The sequence below is a fragment of the Falco rusticolus genome, chromosome 11, assembly GCF_015220075.1.
Source record: "Falco rusticolus isolate bFalRus1 chromosome 11, bFalRus1.pri, whole genome shotgun sequence".
NCBI classification, from domain to species: Eukaryota; Metazoa; Chordata; class Aves; order Falconiformes; family Falconidae; genus Falco; species Falco rusticolus.
This window is the reverse complement of record NC_051197.1, coordinates 12,203,617-12,223,145: the sequence shown is the minus strand read 5'-3', so window position 1 is coordinate 12,223,145 and position 19,529 is coordinate 12,203,617. Positions and strand designations below refer to the sequence as shown.

General features: G+C 57.9%; 1 protein-coding gene across 2 annotated transcripts in view; it reads left to right on the top strand.

Annotated features, from left to right (window-relative positions):
- Window positions 1-19,529, top strand: part of IPO13 (importin 13) — a 31,998-nt gene that overhangs the window by 3,843 nt on the left and 8,626 nt on the right. For both annotated transcript variants that reach the window (XM_037404039.1, XM_037404038.1), the window contains exons 2-14: window positions 5,566-6,302; window positions 11,961-12,101; window positions 12,229-12,370; window positions 13,457-13,623; window positions 13,997-14,117; window positions 14,429-14,576; window positions 14,742-14,923; window positions 15,774-15,800; window positions 16,511-16,645; window positions 16,878-17,021; window positions 17,439-17,519; window positions 18,116-18,253; window positions 18,351-18,447. In XM_037404039.1, coding sequence (XP_037259936.1) covers window positions 5,566-6,302; window positions 11,961-12,101; window positions 12,229-12,370; window positions 13,457-13,623; window positions 13,997-14,117; window positions 14,429-14,576; window positions 14,742-14,923; window positions 15,774-15,800; window positions 16,511-16,645; window positions 16,878-17,021; window positions 17,439-17,519; window positions 18,116-18,253; window positions 18,351-18,447 — 2,260 coding nt within the window. The remainder of the gene's footprint in view (window positions 1-5,565; window positions 6,303-11,960; window positions 12,102-12,228; window positions 12,371-13,456; window positions 13,624-13,996; window positions 14,118-14,428; window positions 14,577-14,741; window positions 14,924-15,773; window positions 15,801-16,510; window positions 16,646-16,877; window positions 17,022-17,438; window positions 17,520-18,115; window positions 18,254-18,350; window positions 18,448-19,529) is intronic.

Below are 19,529 nucleotides of genomic sequence, written 5' to 3'. Positions count from 1 at the left end.
AGAGATTCTTGCAAAATTGAGGGAAATGAGGAGTCACCTTGTTTAGTGTTTAAGCAGATTCCACCTAGAGCCAGCCTTGGCTGAACACCTTGCTCCTTCCTGTGGCATGGTGGTGATGGGATGGGAGGGCAGCACCTTGTGTTTCCCAGGGCTCAGCTATGCCCTTTAAGGGCCATCACTGGAGTCTCATCTCGGCTCCAACATCTTACAGAGCAGGAATGGGTGACGTTGGTGCCTGGGCACCAGCAGGGTTTCCCCTCTCAAAATGCTTGTGAACTCATTCACCGAAGTGATGGGTGGAAACACAAGATGGTGAGCAGGGGTGTTCAGGTCATCCTTGCAACTCATCCTGGGTTCTCCGCTCCAAGTTCCTCTCTGGTCCTGCTCACGCTTTGCTTGCGCAGGCCCCTGGCCGCCACCGCTGAGAGTGCACATCTATAGTCCCCGTCCCTGCTGGGGACCATGCTGTCCTCTGCAAAGGGCTGCTGGCAGTGAAGCAGCAGGAGAGATGCTGAGGCTGCGGAGCTGCATCTGGGCTGCAGCCCCTTCCGGACAGCCAAGGACTCAGTGTGGGCAAGCTGGGCTCAAAGGGGGGCTGCGAAGTGGCAGCACTTCTTATTAAGAGGAGCGGGGGGAAAGCCCCACTCTTTGGGACTGCTGGCAGAGTGTGGGTGCCTTGAGCAGGAGCAGCATGCCTGGCAGCACACACATGGCTTTATTTTGCATCCATTTGCTATCCTCGGCACTTCGGCTGCCGCCTTCCCTGGGCTGCTGGCTGCTCAGCCTGCCGCACCATGGCAGGGGGAGGACGGCTGCTGCAGGGCGGGGGGGGGGGCAGGGATGACGTTCCCTTCGCTCGGCAGAGCCATGGTAATGGCTGTGCTGTTGCAGGCCTGGAGCACTGGCAGTGCGAGTGCGTTCAGCCAGAAAGGGCAGCGGGAGACATCCCCGGGGGTCCTGCTGGAAGGAGGCTGGTGGCTGCTGAGGGGCCGTGGCCACCACTGCCCCTGGTGTGCTGTGGCTGTGGGCACAGGGCAAACAGCAGAACAGGAATGTTTTGCAGCTTGCTGCTTCCCCTCCCAGGATGCAGACCTCTGGGCTGTACTTACTGTCCCCTCCGCTTGCTCAAGCAGACTGGCCCCTGGAGGGGACCTGTCTCCCCGTGGAGCGCCCAAAAATGGCAAGCAGCACAGTCCCCCTCTGTGGGGCTGGAGCCACGCATCTGGGGCTCCTCTTGTCAGTCCCACGAACGGCAGAGACAACACCTCTCTGCCAGGGACCCTCTGTGAATGTGTTTACATGGTGCAGTCAGGGAGTCAGCCTGGGCTCTGGGCTCCCTGCAAACGCTCCGAGGGGTGAGGGCTGGGAGATTCTGGGCTTGTACCAGCTCCTTTTCCCTTGTGATACTGCAGCGCAACCTAAGATCGAGGGCCTTTGGCAATAACTCTCCTTAGACTGGTCCCCCTCTACCTCCTGAAGTGACCAGTGACCTCTGACCCGTGCCTTTTGGGCAATCTGCCCTGCCCCAAAGCAGCTCGCTTCTGGCTCTCTTGAGGGGCTGATGCTGCTGCAGTGACTACAGCCTAACTGAGGCTTTGGCCACAGCTTTTTAGAGCAGGGAAGAGCCATCATAACAAACCTGAATTTTTTTCAACCCAGCAGAGCCGACGTTGGAGAAAGTTCCTTCCCTGGCCAAAGGGCAGAGCTGACAGCCAGGCTGTTTACCAGCTCTCACGTTACAGGTCTAATTGCGGAGGAGGCAGGTCTGGTGTCAGCCACCCGTTGGAATCAGAATGCACAAAGCCTCCCTGTTAGATGTCATTGCCCGATTTCATGCCTTCTGCTTTTCCCTCCTGGCACTAATGAGTTTCCCTTGTCATCTCCAGCGCTTCCTGGTGGGCCTGAGAGCGCTGGCGGGTGCGGTGATGTCCAAGTCAAACAGCGGCCAGTGCCGGTGCCTGCCTCTGGGATGGGAACAGTGCCTTTCCTTGCTGGGGAGGAGCGTGCTGGGTGTCCATCTACCCTTCTGCAGGGCATGGTGCCTTGCAGCCTCCTGTCCCACGCTCTCAGCAGGAGATGGTACTCAGCCAATGTGGGTGGTAGGCGAGGGAGAGTGCCTAGTCTTCTCCCACGGGTTTCATCTACTGCTTTGAGGTGGGCTGAATGGTGCTGGCATTGATGCTTGTCCTTGGAGGTCCTCTGGAAAGCTCTCCCACGTTGTATAGAGCACCAGATGGGGCACGCTGTCAGCAGCCCCAGGGCATGTGCTGCCCTGCCTCTGTACCTGGCATCCTGCACACAGGCAGGAACAGCCATGCTCCAGCCAGGAGCTGCCACAGCGGTTCCCTCTGAGGCTCGGGGTGCTTGGGGAAGGGAGGTGAGAAAGCCAGCAGCCGTGTTTTTCCAGAATATTCTTCTGATTTCCAACAGCTTGCAGCATGAATCTTCAGCATCAGCTTTGTGTCCGTCTTCTGAATAACTTAGACTTGGTCATCTTGCCACTCACCCTGTCTCCCCGAGGTGCTGAGCAGTGGAGGCTCCAGCATGTGTCCCTGGGGGCTTCTGCTGGAAACCTCCCCAGAGGCTCCCAGTGGGAGGAACTGGGCTGTGGAGTGGTGTTGCTGGGCGATGGATGCCTCTCCAGAGAGCTCAGTGGAGACGGCAGGCAGGGTGAAGCCTCAGGGGTGCAGATGAGGTGCTGGGATGGTGGTGGCTGGAAAGCTGACCCTGCCTGGGGAGGGGTCTCGCAACCCAGTTGTTCCCCATTCTTCTAGTACAGTGACAGTGACATCTCCCCAGCGTGGCCATCGAGGGGAGCATCTATCGTAGCACTGCCTCCTTGCCGTTATGACGCAGCTGCCATCATAGTGCTGGACATCTCTACTGCTGGGGCTGCACGGGGGGTGCTTGCACCTCAGCCTGTGCTAGGCTCTGCCTGGTCGCTCGCTCCTCTCCCTTCAGTTGGGCAATCCCATGACAGCACCAGGGTCTGCTTGCTTGGAGGCACTGGCAGAACCAGGCCTTAGCCAACAGCGCCAGCAGCCCCAGCCAGGTGGAGGACGAGCCCACAGCTGCTTCCCAGCGGGCAGGCTGTGCACGCCAGCCTCCTGTCTGCTGCCATGCTCCCCGTCACCTGCGGTGCTGTGTAAGGCTCGCCCATGTGCACATCGCTCTGGGGGCTCACTTCAGTGTGCCCGGAGCGTGCGCAGTGCCGTGCTCTGCCGGTGCAGCTCCCCACCGTGAGACCATGAAGCGGCAGCCCTGAAACCAGTGGAGGTGAGCAGCTGCCGAGCTTGTGGGTTGGAAACCCAGTGCTGGAGGCCAGGTCCATCCTCCACACATGGTGAGGCCCGTGCTTTGCCAATCTGTACTGGGTTAGAGTTTAGGGCTCCTGGTGCATGTGTACACGTTGTGCCTCCTAATATATGATGCATAGGGATTTTTTTCTCCCACAATTTTCTAGGTATTAGTAGAAAGACTATTCAAAATAGAAGAAATCAATTAATTAGGGAATGTGGGGGGGTGTAAACAGAGAGGCTGGGAGGAGGTGGGGAGGGGTCCCAGGCTAGGGAGCAGGCAGAGGGGACCACTGCCCGCCTTTGCAACTTGTGACGGTGCCCAGCAAGTGGGGAAGGGAAAGAGTGGACTGTCACTGACTCTGGGAATCTCAAGTGAAATTTCTTTTGGAAAGAAAATACGCAACAAGCTCTGACAAGAGCAAGTAAGAGACTGAGCCAACAATGGGGGAGATATTTGGGAGCTCCAGCTTAAGCCCTCCTGCAGCATGACTCTGTCCTTAGCAGAAAAGCAGGGGTAGGAGCCAGGTTCCTACCCCCAGGAGTGGTTGAGCTTTTAGCACATCTGCAGCTACTGCTCAATAGTGAAGTAAATTCTTGCTTTGATAGGAGGGGATAACAGCGCTTACCTCTGCCCCAGCAGCTGAGCGATGCTTTGGGCAAAATTCCGACATAACTGGGAACAGAACAAGGTTTCAGCTGGCTGCTGATAACTCATGGGCTCCCCTTGGCCACTCTGTCGGGACAGATTTCTCTCTCTCCCCATGTCCTGCTTACCTAGGGTTAACCTTTTCTGTGTCAGGATATGTCTTTTAGTAGGACAGATGCCTGTCCCTCTGCAGCCCGTGCTGGCTGGCTCCATCTCCTACGACGTACTTCATAACCTCTTTCTTTCTTACAAAGAGGTTATCCTCATTTTCCCCTGCCACGAAGTCTTGAACAGAGGTGTTTCAAATGATGGCCCAGGCAGTGCTGTCTCTGTAAGGTTCCTGCCATTTTGTACTGCTCTTTGGTCTTGTGCTGGGAAGCAGCAGGAGGCACAAGCACTTGCTTGGGAAGCTTGTTCCTGTGCCCCAGGCTGCCAGCTCTGAGGCTTAAAAATAGGGTTTAAATCCTCTCCTGGGTACAAGAGCTACACAAGAATTTCATAGAGCTTTTTAGGGGGGAGGAGGGAGGATATTTGAGACCTGGAGCCAGGATGGGGACAAAAAATCCTCTGCACCTGCTGGAATCATCCTCTGATTTGCTGTTGGGGTGCAACGGGTGCCTGATAGCCTGACAAATGCCATTGCTTTTCCTTGCTCCTGGCATGTGCAGTCAGCGATTTGAAACGAAATGTGCTGTGCCAGGCAGAAACCCATGCTGCTAAAAGATGGAGCTCAGGCAAGGGGTAGTCACTCTCCCTCTCCATGTAGAGGGCATCACTGGTTACCAGTTGCACCCACTCATAATAAATAACTGATTAATGTTGGCCTTAAGGTCTATATAATTGAAGCCTTGCAGCCTGTGTGAGGCTGTTCACGTGGATCTGAGCTCTGCAAAGCAGTAACTAGATCTCCCAAAGCTGTTGGAGCAGGTAAGTGATGTTCCCCTTCTCCATATGGAGAGATGGAGTGAGCAGCCCTGGACTGTCGCAGGAGGCAGGGTTAGATGCCAGCTCAGCTGTATCTGGGCGGGTTTGGGAATACTTCAAAGGGACTCCATGGAGGGATAATCCCTGAGTGCAGTGACTGCGGGTTGCCAGGGCTCCGTACCACCTGACAGATGAAGATATCTGCAGTGGCTTTTGTGTTCCTTGGGCTTCTGGATGCAAGCTTTGGGCCGCACATGCTTCTGAGAGCTGGTGCATCCATAGCGCCTTTCTAAGAGTGGGTGGAAGGCAGGAGTGCCGGCATGCTGTGTCCCTTACAGCCCTTGTGCGGCAGAGTGGTCCTGCACCCACCACAGTGATGGCACATCATCAGGAAAGCAGGTAGGTTCGGCATAATTGAAGGTAAAAATGGGAGATGACTAAGGAAAAGAAATTTCCAGAGTGCAGCATGAGAGGAGGAGGGGAAGAACACTTTGCAGGTCCTTGCCTGCTGCCAGGTTGTTCTCACTCTGCCGAGAGTCCAAGGAGGCCAGCTAACACAGGCTGACATGGAGAGGGGAGCTGGCTTTGCAGGGCAGCAGCTGGGTGCTGGGCTCCATCCCAGTGAGCCTCCTCATGGTGGGACTGGCCACAGTGGTGCTCCTCGGCTGATCTAGGGTGCTTCCCTCTCTCTTCCAGGCTCTCCACCAGCTGTATTACGACCCCAACATCGAGAACAAGAACTTGGCTCAGAAATGGCTGATGCAGGCGCAGGTCTCCCCCCAGGCATGGCACTTCAGCTGGCTGCTTCTCCACATGGACAAGGTGCCTGAGATCCAGTACTTCGGTGCCAGTGCTCTCCACATTAAAATCTCCCGTTACTGGAACGACATCCCAGCTGACCAGTACGAGAGCCTCAAGTCACAGCTCTTCACGCACATCACCCGCTTTGCCAGTGGTTCCAAGATCGTGCTGACCCGGCTGTGTGTGGCGCTGGCCTCCCTGGCGCTCAGCATGATGCCAGAGGCTTGGCCCTGTGCTGTGGCAGACATGGTACGCATGTTCCAGGCGGAGGACTCCAATGTGGATGGGCGAGCACGGTGCCTGGCACTGCTGGAGCTGCTGACGGTGCTGCCTGAGGAGTTTCAGACCAGCCGCCTGCCGCAGTACCGCAAGGGCCAGGTACGCAGCGTCCTGGCACAGGAGTGTGGCTCCGTCTTCCCTTTGCTGGAGCAGCTGCTGCAGCAGCAGGACTCCCCGGGTTTCATCAAGCAGAAGGTGTTGAAGTGCTTTTCCAGCTGGGTGCAGCTGGAGATCCCGCTGATGGACTGTGAGAACCTGATCCAGGCAGCTTTCACCTCTCTGCAGGACCCAGAGCTCTTTGACACAGCAGTGGAGGCTGTTGTCAATGCCATTTCCCAGCCTGATGCCCAGAGGTAAGGGCAGCCTCTCCCATGCGCTGTGGGTTGGTGCTCCTGGGCATCGATGGGGGAACAGGGTGGGGAGGAAAAGCCTCAGGCTTTTTGCTAGCTGCCATCTGCCCTGGTGGTGCTAATGATAGGGTTTGGAAGTGGGAGATGTTAAAAGCAGCCAGAGGCTACTGGTTTAACGTGGTTGGTCCTGGAAGGCTTTGCACCATGGTTGACTTGGGAGGACCATGTAGTCTTGGGCAGCTGCAGCCCATCTCCACCCTTTTCCTCTTAAGCGGATGAGGATGCTCCCTTCTGGCTCTGCACGTCGGATCCTGCAGCACCCGGCCTGGGAGCGGTTGCCCAGCTCCTACCAGGGTTGTTCAGAGACTTTCCTCTGCCTCGTGCTGCTGGTCCAGCCAAGGAGCTGGTTTGATGCAGAGATTATAAAACCAGACCTGTTGGTTTTCTCCCTCCTCCTGGCTCCAACAGCTCGTGCCAGCCGAGGACTCCTCCTTTGTTTGTGGCTGCGGCTGCCTCTGGAGCAGCTGAGCCCGGGGCTGGGGCAGGTTCTGCCAGGGCCACGCTGTGGGGCTCTGAGCTCGTCTGCTTGGCCACGATGTCTGAGCTGCTGTCAGCTCTTGCGACCAGTGCCCACAGAAGGAAAAGTCCTACGGTTCCTGTGGCCACATCCCCTCCTGGCTGCTTAGCAACCTTCCCCTGAAGAGGAGGATTTCCTTGAAGGCTGGGCTGAGCTGCTGCTACTGTGCATCCCTGTGCATTGCTGCGCATTGCACAGGCTCCAGCTCTCTGCAGCGGTGCAGATGCTGCTGCGGTTGTGAGCCCTGGCCCTGGCCCTCCCCTTGGCTTCAGGTCAGGGCAGCCAGTGCAGCCCCCAGCTCGAGGCCAGCCTGGGGCTGCCTTCTTCGCTGTCAGGGGCGGTTGCATCTGGAGACTCTTAAGTGCTGGTGCACAAAGGGACCCATCAGGATTTTGATGCATCGCTGGGCGTGGGGAGGGGTTGCCTCATTTGCTAGCATTCAGAAGATGACCACAAGCAGCTTTTCCTTCTACCGGGCAAAGGCTGTGGGACAGCCCAAACCCTTGTGGCAGGATTGGCGCAGAAAATGAGAAGGTGAGAGAAGGTGACTTGCAGGTCTGAAATGTTGGACTCTCTTGTCTTCCTCCTTTCCATTTCCCTTGAGTCTCAGAAGTCCCTTGGCTGTGATTCTCTACCCATGTGCAGGAACCTGGCCCTGCAGCACTGTTCTTCAGTTGCGTTAAAAGCCTGTGCTTTTGGTTGAGCTTTCAAAGTGAATTTTGGTGAGAAGTGTGGCTGGCAACAGAGTTTCCTCTCTGCTCCCATGCTGACCCTGCAGTGCAGTTTCTGGTCCCGTTTGGTCCTGCTAAGCTGGCTGTTCCCTTACAGCATCACCGGCACTTGCTCTCCATCCTTCTCTCTGGAGACATCACTGGCCACGGCAGAACACCCTCCTGTCCACAGGTGTGTGGGCCGTGGCCAGGATGGGGCAGGCAGCCAGCCTGAAAGGCTGCCCAGTGTGTGAGCCTGGTGCAGCCCCCACTGCCGGGGTGTGGGGACAACGGTGGCATTGTCGCAGAGATGCCCTGCCAGGCGGTGTGTGATGACAGCTGCTCCAGAGAGGAGCAGGACTGTGCTTGGTGCTGAGATATGGGATGGCTTCAGGAGTGGGGTAGCTCACAGAGCCACCACTTCCCAGCCCCGGTGGGCTCTCTCCTCCCTTTTGTTCCATGTCCTCCACACCACATCCCTCCTCCCACTTCCCCTGGTGCCAGCTGTCCCGCCCCTCTGGCTTTGTTGCTCAGCCGCAGCAGATCCAGCTCTTCCCCAAGCCCCCAGGGAGTCTCCTGACCTTTCTGTCTCTTACCAAGGCAGTCGGAGATCCCTGCTTCTTTTCAGCTGCTCTCTTCCTCCACGGTCTCTCACCTTTGTTTCTGCAGGGGCATGGCTCCCCACTGCCCGTGTCTGGAGGCTCAGAGCATCCTTGGTGCTGGGCTGCTGACATGGTCCTCTCCAGAGTTCTGTAGGGCATTGCTCTGTGAGAGGGTTGGTCTTGGGGCTCCCTGCTCCTCCCATGGGTTCCCCTGAGTGTTATGGACCACGTGTCTTTCTGCCTCGCTCTCTCCCAGCTGGCTTCATTGACATTGCTGTGGAGGCAATCGTGCAGGTGTGCTTCTACCATCAGCAGAAGGCTCAGTGGCTCACAGACTTGGCTTCTGCTGCTGAGGGTTAGGTAGGTAGCCTGTGGGACATCTTCTCAGGGGGACACCACCTTGCAAGGCATCCCTCACACTGCAGCTCCTCATGCCCTGAGTAGCTTGTTGCCACCAGTGTCCAGGTGGAGAAGGGCAAGTGGGACCTCATGGGCAAGGATCACCTGGTCACGGTGCTGCCTCGCTCTTGGGTAAGTCGCTTGTGCTGGCAGCTTCCATGTCCCTGCCTGTGAACAGCAGCGGGTGGCTTCCCTGCCTCTGAGGTGTTACTAGAGATGATGCAGCAGATTTATAGATGCAAAGTGTTTGATCTCCTTACTTGTCAGGTGGGTGGAAGCCCTTTGCACCCAGAGAAGGAGGCATCCCAGGCACTGAGGGAGTCTGGACGTCGCTCCTCTGTTAGGATATGGCATTCCTGAGAAAAAAAACTTGGAGACTTGGCCAGGAGCTGGCAATTGGAGCACCTGTGAGCACAGCTCTGCTCTCAGGGGTGGTGGGAAGCTCCTGAATCGCAGAAGGGCAGGAACAGAGAGATTGGTGCATCTTGTTTGCAGAGGAGGTTTGGGCTGGATTTTCTGTCTCGTTTGAGGATTATCCCCCCAGCTAAGTGGGTCAGAAAGCTCAGTGGCACGAGCTGCAGGGGGAGAGCTGGCATATGGCTGTGTTTCTGCACCCAAGTGGGTATTGTCAGAGTGGACAGAGGGACCTGCATGTGGTTTGTGCCCGTGGTGGGAGTTACAGAGTGTGGGCATCAGACACTGAGCCGTGTTTCTGAAAGCAGCAGGGAGTTGCTGTAGTGGTGGAGCTGGCAGGATTGCAGGTGTCTGGGTGGGATTGCTTAGTGTCCAGCCCAGCCCTTCCTGGTCTTGGCACCTGGTGCTGAATCCCTGAAGAGGAATTTCACTGGAAGTTTTCCAAGAGCTTCATTAGAAACAGGTTTTTAATAGCGTTGAGGTTTTCTCATCAGGATGTAGCTCAGAATTTGGATCAGGAAGGATGAGATTGTCCCATATCTCCCTTCTGCAGGCTGTCCCCCATACCGTGGTGTAGCTTGGGGAGGTTTGTGAGAAGAGTGGGAGGAGGTGCTGGTCTCACCGAGCTGTAGATGCTGCAATTCACTAGGCTTTGAGAAGGGACCAGACAAACTCATGGAAGCAAAATTTGCTCAGTTGGTAAATACCAGGATAGCAAATCTTGCTCGGAAAGGCTAAGACAAATCACTGGAGGGAAATACATGGGGAAGCATTGTCCTATGGCTGCTCATACAGTCTTCCACAGGCATTCCCAGTTGCTGGAGACAGGCTGCTCAGCTGGGCGGCCTGAGGCTTGCCTGGGCCAGGATGGTCTTGTCCTCTCCTGCCTGATGCTGGGGCACTGGGGCTGGGAAGTGGTGGCTGGCAGAGACAGCACCAGCCTCCTGGGGCAAGCTCTGCGCCAGCCAGGGCTGTGGTGCCAGCTGGTTGCTTGGGGCTGGGAAGCAGCACTGAGCAGGTGGGGTGGCCTGGGTCTCTGTGCTCCGGGATGTGGAGGAGAGCCATTCAGCTCTAGCTGGCTCAGCCACGGCTCTTTGGGTGACTGGTTAAAACAGCTCTGAGCAAGAATTTCCTCCTCACTGGGGACTCTTGCATCTGAGCGGCCCTTAAATCTGCATAGGCAGTGAGCAGAGCAAGGTGGTGCTCAGGAGATGTGGTTACCCCCAGCCTTTTCTAGAAGTCCTCACTTCACAACATGAGATGAGTTGCAGCACGGAAGCAAGTCCAGGTGATTCTCTGTTAGCTGTGCAGGGAGTCCAGAGGATCAGCTCAGGTCCAGACATCTACACTGTGAGTATTTCAAGGTAACCAGCAGAAGCCAGATCCCTGTAATAAACTCCTGAAGTCATGAAAACATCTCTAGGGTAATGTGACTCCAGTGCTGCAGGGGAAGGATGGCTTTGCCCTACACTGAAGCAGTGGAAGGTCCCCTGTGCCTTTTTGTCTGGGCACTGCCCTGGCTCCCTTGGGCCAACTCTGACTGCAGCATCAGTTTCTGGGAAGACAGGCTGGTGAATTTCCAAATTCTCCATCATCACATTGCTCCCACATTGCCACATGCATCACTCATGGGACATGAGAGGCTTGAAAATGCTTTACACAAAAACGCCCATCCCCTTTGCTGTGTGATTTCTTCTGGGGGAGAGGGGTGTGTGGGGGTGACCCCTGGCAGCACACAGAGGGGATGCTGAGTGGCCGATGGGACAGAGACACCCTGTTCCTTCTGTCTCCTCCTGTGGCCCAGACCTAGAAGCTGCCACTGCCAGTGTGACTCTCCCTGCACTCTTGGCACTGATGGCTTTATTCTCGCCTAAATCAGCCATAGAAAATGCTGCTGGTGCACAGGGCAGCTTTGCCACTCTGGGGTGGACGTGTGGCTGTCCTGGTGTCAGCACTTACATCTCTTCGCCGTGGTGGACACAGGAGAGCTGGCATCACGTGTGCCTTCTGCTCCGAGCATCCTTGGCCCCCGCACCTGCATGCGGCGGGGCCGGCGGGGAGCACACGGAATAGCTGCAGCTCCAGATAACACGCCTGGTCGGGCAGGGAAGCGGCAGGCTGCTCATCAGCCTCCAGCACGGCCTCTCTCCGGGGGCCCTGGGCTGCATTTCACCTTGGCTGCCTCCTTCTCGTTGCCTTGGTTACCATCACTTACAGGCGGTGCGGAGGGGAGGCTGATGTGCATGATGTGATGTGGGAGAGCTGTGCTGCGCTTGGCTGCGGCAGCCCAGGAGGGTGGGGGGCCATGGCACTGTGCCAGGGGGCCAGCATCCTCCCTGGGCAGGAGTCCCCAAGGGTGGCTGCCCACTTCATCCCAGGCAGAGAGCACAATCTGGATGTGCCTGTACTGGAGAGGCATGTGGCTTCCCACCGGTAGCTCTGGCTGCCTCCATGCAGCACCGAGAAGCGCAGGCTGCAAGCGTAGTGAAAAGAGCCTGCAGGTCTGCCCTCATCTTCCTTCTGCCGTTTCCCATCCCCATCAACACTGCCATGCACAGGCACAGCCCGCTCGGAGCTGGTTATAGCAGTGACAAGTCAGTACTGGCTGGAGGGTGCTGGCAGCCCTGCCAGCAGCTTGGGGTGGGCAGAGGCAGATGCCCGCACCGTGCTGCCGTGGGGGCTTTGCACAGAGCTGATGGCCGCTGGCTCAGCCCTTCTCTTTGCTTGCAGAGACTGCGCTGCGGGAGTGCTCAGGGCTTCAGCCTTCATCCCGATGCCACAGGCTGGGAGGAGAGTCCCTGTAAGCGGTAAAGGCTCATGGATGCATCCTATTGCACAAAGCAGCCTTCCAGTAGGGAAAGCTGGGCAGGAGCCCTGGCAGAGCATCAGGAGGGATGGGTGCCATGGCAGCCGGTGCCAGTGAGGCGATGCCCGGCACTGATTTAGGCTGTGCTTGCAGGTACGTGAACACCCTGCTGAAGCTCATCCCCCCTGTGCTGGGGCTCCAAGAGCAGCTGCGCCAGGCGGTCCAGAGTGGGGACATGGAGACGTCGCACGGGATCTGCCGCATCGCTGTGGCCTTGGGGGAGAACCATTCCCGGTGAGTGCTGAGTGAACTTGGAGCAGTCAGCTGTTCCCCACGTGCTGCTTTGTCCAGGGCCTGTCCTGCACCCAGTGATGCGTGTCACAGTGGTGGTTCTGCTCTGACCGTGCTCTCTGCTCCCCAGGGCCCTCCTGGACCAGGTGGAGCACTGGCAGAGCTTCCTGGCCCTGGTCAACATGATCATGTTCTGCACTGGCATCCCTGGGCACTACCCCGTCAATGAAACCACCAGCTCCTTGACACTCACCTTCTGGTACACACTGCAGGTCAGTGGCCATCGTTGGGCAGCCTGCCTGGGTCCTGCCTGGAGGCACCAGTGCACAGGGACTGGGGCTTGGCCTGGCTGTGCTTGATCCCCAGGGATTTCTGATGTCCCTGCTCCTCGCTCTGCACTCACAGCCACCACAGGGCATGTGCCTCAGAAATGCTGGCCCTGTGGCTTGCTTTTTCCACCCCCGATCTTCCTTGGAAGTGTGAGCCAGCTTTTAAGGGCCTCGTTAACGTAACTAATTAGAATTTCATATTATTGTATTATTTTTTTCCCCCAGCACCAGACCTCGTTGTTTAGCTCCTTGCTGCACACCTGCACCAGCTGCACGCGGGGAAGTGAGCGTGTGCCGGCTCACTGCGGGCTGGACCCTGCTGCCAGGCTGGGGGTCCTGGTCTCTCAGAGGAGGAAAGAGAGGGCTGGGGGCTGCTAATGGCTGCTCAGTGTGGGGTCCTTCTCCCAGGGCCAGTGTTCCCTGTGCCAGCAGAGCAGCCCTGCCACATCATGCTCTATTTTTAGCCCCACTTCATCCCCGCAGCTCCATTCCTCCGCAATCTGATGCGGTGTGGCTGAGCGCAGGCAGGGAGGGGGGCGATGCTGGCACCGTGCTGGCAGCTCCTCTGCTGTGTGGGGCTGGGCAGAGGCTCCTACCTCCTCCCGCTGATTCTCCAGATAGGTCTGAGATATGGGTGCAGGCAGGAGGGCACTGTGCCGAGGCACCCATCCCAGCCTGCCTTGCAGAGGGTCCAAGACACGTGTGCCCCTGATGCAGGTGTGCTCCTGTGCTCCCAAGGCTAAGGATGCGGCAGGGTGATGCCAGCCCACTGTAACTGTGCTGTCCTCAAACACCCAAGGGTCCATCTGGCTGCTGGGGCTTCTGGCGTCTTGCCTCCAGACAGGCCAGCTTGCCTCTCAAGCTGCAGAAGGGCTCAGCATCAGGTGGGGGAGCTGGAAATACAACCTCCAAGGTGTGACAAGATCCCACCAGCCCTGGGAGAGGTCCCCAAGTCCTCTGTGCAGTAGGCATGCCAGCTCTGTTTTCTTTCCCCCGCAACACCTGATGTATTTCTCCTCCTGCCATCAGGACGACATCCTCTCCTTTGAGCCAGACAAGCAGGCGGTGTACCAGCAGGTCTACAGGCCTGTCTACTTCCAGCTGGTGGACGTTCTGCTGCACAAAGCCCAGTTCCCCTCTGATGAGGAGTATGGCTTCTGGTCTTCAGATGAGAAGGAGCAGTTTCGGATATACAGGTACGGCTGGGAGGTTTGGGTTTGCTTGTCAGGCAAGGGTGCAGGCACTGTCCTGCCACCCTGCAGACTGAGCGCTGTGGGGAGACCCACGGAGGGACACAGGAGATTCCTTCCGCCAAGAGCTGTTTTGGCTGTGGTGGTGGGATGAAAACGAGCTGGTGTTTTGTTTGGCACAGCGCCAGCTGCCCTGCCTAGGGAGACCTGGGAGTGCTCCGTGTTGGGCTGGGGCAGTGTGCCTGTGCAGGCGGTGCCTGCACCCTGCCTGGCAGTGGGAGAGCAAGTAACGTGTCCGTGTGTGGAGCACTCTGCAGGGGATGGGGAGACCTCTGCATTTGGAGATGCAGTTGAGACACCTCCCCCATGTTCTCTGCAGGGTGGACATCTCCGACACACTGATGTATGTGTACGAGATGCTGGGTGCTGAGCTCCTGAGCAGCCTCTATGACAAACTGGGACGTCTCCTGACCAACACAGAGCAGCCATCCACATGGCAGGTGAGCGTGGGGACCTGGGTGCCAGGCTGATGGCTACCAGCTCGTTGGGGACCTATTGTCACCATGGGGCATTGAGAGCAAAGGGTTGTGACAGAGGCAAGGAGCATGCCCACCTTGCCAGCACACCTGCAGGCTCTGTGGGGTGTGCTGGGAGGAGGAACAGGTCTTCTGCCTCCCTGTCCTTAGCGCTGCCTAGGGACCCAGCCTCCTTGGCCACTGTGGGGGGCTCTGAGCTAGTGTCTGGATCTGGGGCTGGGGTGGGCATCAGGGGTCAGTGCCTGGCTCTGACAGTGCCTCTCCTGCCCTGGCAGCACACGGAGGCCTTGCTGTATGGCTTCCAGTCCATTGCCGAGACCATCGACGTGAACTACTCTGATGTGGTGCCGGGGCTGATCGGCCTCATTCCCCGGATCAGCATCAGCAATGTGCAGCTTGCTGACACCGTCATGTTCACTATCGGTGAGGCCTTTGCTTGTGTGCAGGCTGGGCTGGGGAGGGGAAGCCCCTCTGAGGCTGCTCCTGCCCAGCAATAACAGCAGTGAAAAGCAAAGCTGAGCGTCCCAGGACGCAGGGAGCAAAAGCCCGCAGGGCAGTCCTGCGGTCTGATCCCGTCTGTGTGTGCAGGGGCCCTGTCAGAGTGGCTGGCTGATCACCCCGTCATGATTAACAACGTGTTGCCGCTGGTGCTCCAAGCCTTGGGCAACCCTGAGCTCTCCATCTCCAGCGTCTCCACCTTGAAGAAGATCTGCCGGGAGTGCAAGTATGACCTGCCACCCTATGCTGCCAACATTGTCGCCGTGTCACAGGTAGGAGCTGGATGCAGACGGACATGTGGTGGTGACCTGGGATGTGCTCTGTGCACACCCTTTCTTCTGCAAGGGGCAGGGCAGGGGGATGCAAAGCGGCAGCTCAGGGCATCTTGCTTGGTGTGGGGGACTTGTCTGTCCTGTTCCTAGGCCAGTAGACCCAGGTGGCAGGCCCTGTGTCCTACTGTGAGTGGAGAAATGGCAAGCAGTGGCCGACATGACTGCCAGGATGTCTGCTGGGGTTGCACATGGGCATCTGTTCTTACCCTGGTGTTTTGTTGGCCTTGTTGGGAGCAGCATTCTGCCAGCTCTGCACCTGCCGGGCAGCTGGTGCTGCTGCTGAGCATCTTGGGCAGCATCCTGGTGTTCAGGCCTCTCTGGGGACTGAGCTGGTCCAGGCAGTGCCAGGGCAGCTTGTCCTGTGGTCTTTCTTGGCTCTCAAGATTTGGGGCAGATGGGGCTCAGAGTCCCGAGGCAGTAGGTGGAGGGCTGAGCTTAGGCCTGCTGCCAGGGTGTGCATGGGAGCAGAGAGGGGCACGAGTCTCTGCTTTGAGCCTGGAGGACACTGTCACTGGAGTAAGGAAGCCCTGGCTGAGGTTGGCTCCTCAAGCCATCGTGCTGCAGAGCCCGTCCAAGCCAGGGGCTCCCCTGGCTGGGTGGGCTGGCATGGGGAAGAGCTTACCAGGGGACAAAGATTTTGCTCCCTGCCTGTGGTGGATTTGGGGGAGTGCATGCTCTTTGGCTGTGCCCAAACTGGTGTTGGTTGTCTTGATGTCCTGCCTCCAGGAAGGGAAGGGGCTTTCTGCAGCACTCACATTCCTCTTCCTCTCTCTCTCCTTCCCTTTGGCAGGAGGTGTTGATGAAGCAGATTCACAAGGTAAGAGGGGCTGGCTCACACCTCTGGCTGGTTCTGCTTGCCCCCCTGTACCCCTTAGTTGCACCTAGCTGAAGACACAAGGGGTGCCATCACGAGCTGGGCTGTCCCTGGAGGAGAGCTCGGCACTGCAGCCATCATGTGTGGGGCCAGGAGTACCTGCTGGCTGCCTCTCGCCTGCTCCCACCACGCATAGGCTGGAGTTGCACAGTGGGGTGTGTACCCATAGAGAGTGAAGCCCCCAGGGGGGGCTTAACTCTAGCAATTGCCAGTCCCTCCAAGCCCAGGATGCTGAGATGGCAGGCATGTCCTCAAGAGAAAAGAAAGGGAGATAAGTGTGGGGACAGAACCATGCGACCAGGACAGGTGGGACGCTTGACCCCACAGGGGCTGAGACAGGCTGTGCAAAGGAGGGTGTGCTGGGGTAGGGTGAGTGGTGCCAGTATGGAGATCTTTGGGCACACTGGTCTTTCCTTGGAGGGTTGCTGGGAAGAGGCCAGGTGTGCTGGTGGCAGAGTGCAGTCCCCGGGTTCTGCCATGCTGGTGGGGAGGTGAGATGCACCTAGAGTGACCCAGATAGAGCAGCTCGGGAGCTGCAGCGCACTGGGGTCCTGGCTTTGCTGACTGGGTCCCTGGCAGCTATCTTAGCATGTCTGTGGTAGGGCTGCAGGCTGGGCAGTGACCTGCCCCGTGGTGTCTCCTCTTTGTCCCAGACAAGCCAGTGCATGTGGCTGATGCAGGCTCTTGGTTTCCTGCTCTCTGCGCTGCAAGTGGAGGAGATCCTGAAGAACCTGCACTCCCTGATCACCCCCTACATCCAGCAGCTGGAAAAGCTGGCTGACGAGACGGTGAGTACCTGCGTGCTACCTCCACCCAGAATCAGCTTCTCCCACTGGCTGTAGCCCTGGGTCTGCCATGTTGAGGCAGCACTCTTGAATGCTGGCTCGAGAGAGAGCACAGTGTGGGGAACCCCTCTCTGGCACTTTGCCTGTGCAATTCTGGTTCCTCAGGATCCCAAAGGCATGACAGTGATTGAGCAGCACAGTCTATGTCATGCTTTGGCTTTGTTTTCCCTGGCAGCCCAATCCCTCTAACAAGCTGGCCATCATCCACATCCTGGGCCTGCTCTCCAACCTCTTCACCACCCTAGACATCAGCCACCACGATGATGACCATGAAAGCACCGAGGTCAAGAAACTGCCAGTGCAGCAAGGTCCCAACCCAGTGAGTAGAGCAGTAGCTTGATGCTCTTTGCTGCAGCCTGGCCAAAGCCTTTCTATTCACTGCTGGTGCCAGGAGAGGGGGGTTAACGGGGAATGCAGCATGTACGGTGAAGAGGGTAGTGCTGGTGCATTCCAGCTGAAACAACTCCTTCAGCTCATCCCACTACTCTTGAGGTGGGCAGAGGTGACCTGCAGGATCCCTTTTGGCTGGGTGCTGCTCTGGAGGACAGCCCGGGTGCTAGCTGCCAGCTGTGAGCTGTGTGCCAGGCTGCTTCAGCAGGGAATGAAGCTGCCCAGCTTTGGGGAGGGGAGGGGGCAGTGGTGCCTGAAGGTTTGAGTCCAGGCCATGCTTAGTCTTGAATCTCCCCTCCTCGGTGTCATGGGGGCCAATTCTTTTCAGACCTCTCGTTCCTTACAGGTGGTGGTGGTTCTGCAGCAAGTCTTCCAGCTCATACAGAAGGTTCTCAGCAAGTGGCTGAATGATGCCCAGGTGGTGGAGGTAACCAGGCTCCTCCTGTACACAGCCGGCAGCTCTGCCTGTCCTTGCTGACCTGAACTGGGCACAGCAAAGGACAGACTCGGGTTGATGCTCTGTAAGAGGGATGTCTTGCTGGTTGTCTGGACCAGTCTTGCTTGCTGTCACCAGCATCGTCCAGCCATTCTTGTCTGTCTTGTGCCCCTGTCAGCTCTGCTTCTCTCCGGTTACAGAGGCCCTACCATGAGCAGGGAGATGGGAGATGGGGGTCTACCAAACCTGTGTTCCCTGAGAGGATAGCTCTGCTCTGACTTGGACCTGTGTCATCTGGTGTTCCTCCAGTTCACTCAGTCCAGTAATGCCCATGTGCAGCATCTCACCAGCCCCTTCCTCCTGGCCCTTGGGGAGGCTTCCTGCTGCAGTAGGAAGGGTGTTTCCTGGTCTCTGGGAGTATTGTGTGCTGCAGGGCACCAGTACAGGAGCAGGTCTGAGCCCTCTGTCTAGCTGGTCCCCATCTCCATTGCCAGCTCTCCCCTCCCCCGGGACCTGTCCATCAAGCCCTGTGCCCCAGGAGAAATCTCCTGGTGCCTGTTGCTCATGCAGTCCCTCTTCTTCCACAGTCTGTCTGTGCCATCTTTGAGAAGTCCGTGAAGACCCTCCTGGATGATTTTGCCCCCATGGTGCCTCAGCTGTGTGAGATGCTGGGACAGATGTACAGCACCATCCCCCAGGCCTCTGCCATCGACCTCACCCGGCAGGTATGGAGCCACGCTCGGGGCTGGGGCTGCCGCTCCCCGGGAAGGCGGGGGACACGCAGGACCAGCAGCAGCTTCAGTCTTTCTCTCTCTCTTGCAGCTGGTTCACATCTTTGCCCATGAGCCTACCCACTTCCCTCCCATCAAGGCCCTCTTCTTGCTTGTTACCTCAGTCACGCTGACCCTCTTCCAGCAAGGTACGTGGGATTAACCCTTCTTCGTGCTGGGGCTGTTGTCAGGCTGTTGCATGCATGGAGTCTGGAGGCGTCTTACCAGGAATGGCTGTTTTCACTCCTAGCTAAGCTAATGGGGCCATCTCTGTTTCTTGGATTCATCCCAACCCCTGGAAGGTGGGTACCTTCCCCGCAGGGCAGCAGAAGCAGCAAACCCCTGGGCAAGACTCTGTGCTGCCGTGACAGCCCCGCTTCTGCAGCAGGGCTGGGCGTCGTGTGCTGCAAGGGTCAAGCCAGAGCTCCAGTCCTGCTTGGGCAGGGAGGCTGCGCTCCCCGGGAGATCTGGGGGCTTTTCCGGGGCCCAGAGCTGCTTGTAGTGGCCAGGAATCGAGCCCTCGCACGAGCAGGAGGATGTGTGTGTGAACATCTGGGAAATTACCTTTTCAGTCACTGCTGTGATGCTGGGGATGCTGGCATCCTCCTGCAGGGCAGGGGCCCCTCTTTGGTTCACTGCCCACCGTACAAAAAGTGAGTGAGGTTAGGACAGGCCCTTCCACACCATGGCTCCCCTCAGCCTCTTGGTGACTTGCCCCGTGACAGGGACAGATGTATGTTGGAGCTGCTGGCTCTGGTCCTTCAGCACCTCTGTGTGCGGTCCCCAAGGGGTCTTGTGTTTTGCTCACAGGCAGGTGCCGGGTAAGGTGATGCTGTCCCCCAGTACAAGGCTCAGAGCTCTCTAGAGTGGTGGGGGAGGTGTGAGGACCCCTGCTTCACCATCACGCCACGGTCCGAGTAAATCCTGCTGTGCTGAGGTGTCACCGGGGTCAGTGGCAAGCAAGCCAGGCTTACCTGGAGATCGGGTCCCAGCTTCTGCCAGCGGCGTGTGGATGCGTCTACGCTGAAACCCTTTTGGCTGGGTGCCCGGGGAGGCGGCGATGCCTCCAGGCAGCAGCAGGCATGTCTGCAGGAGGAAAGGGGAGGGGATGAAGCCCGAGCTGTGCCAACGCTTGGACGCGAGCTTTGCTCAGGCAAGCGGCTGTCCGGCTCGCTGTGTGCCCAGGACTGTGTGCTCCCACCTGCCCTGTGGGTCCCCTTTGGTGGGCAGC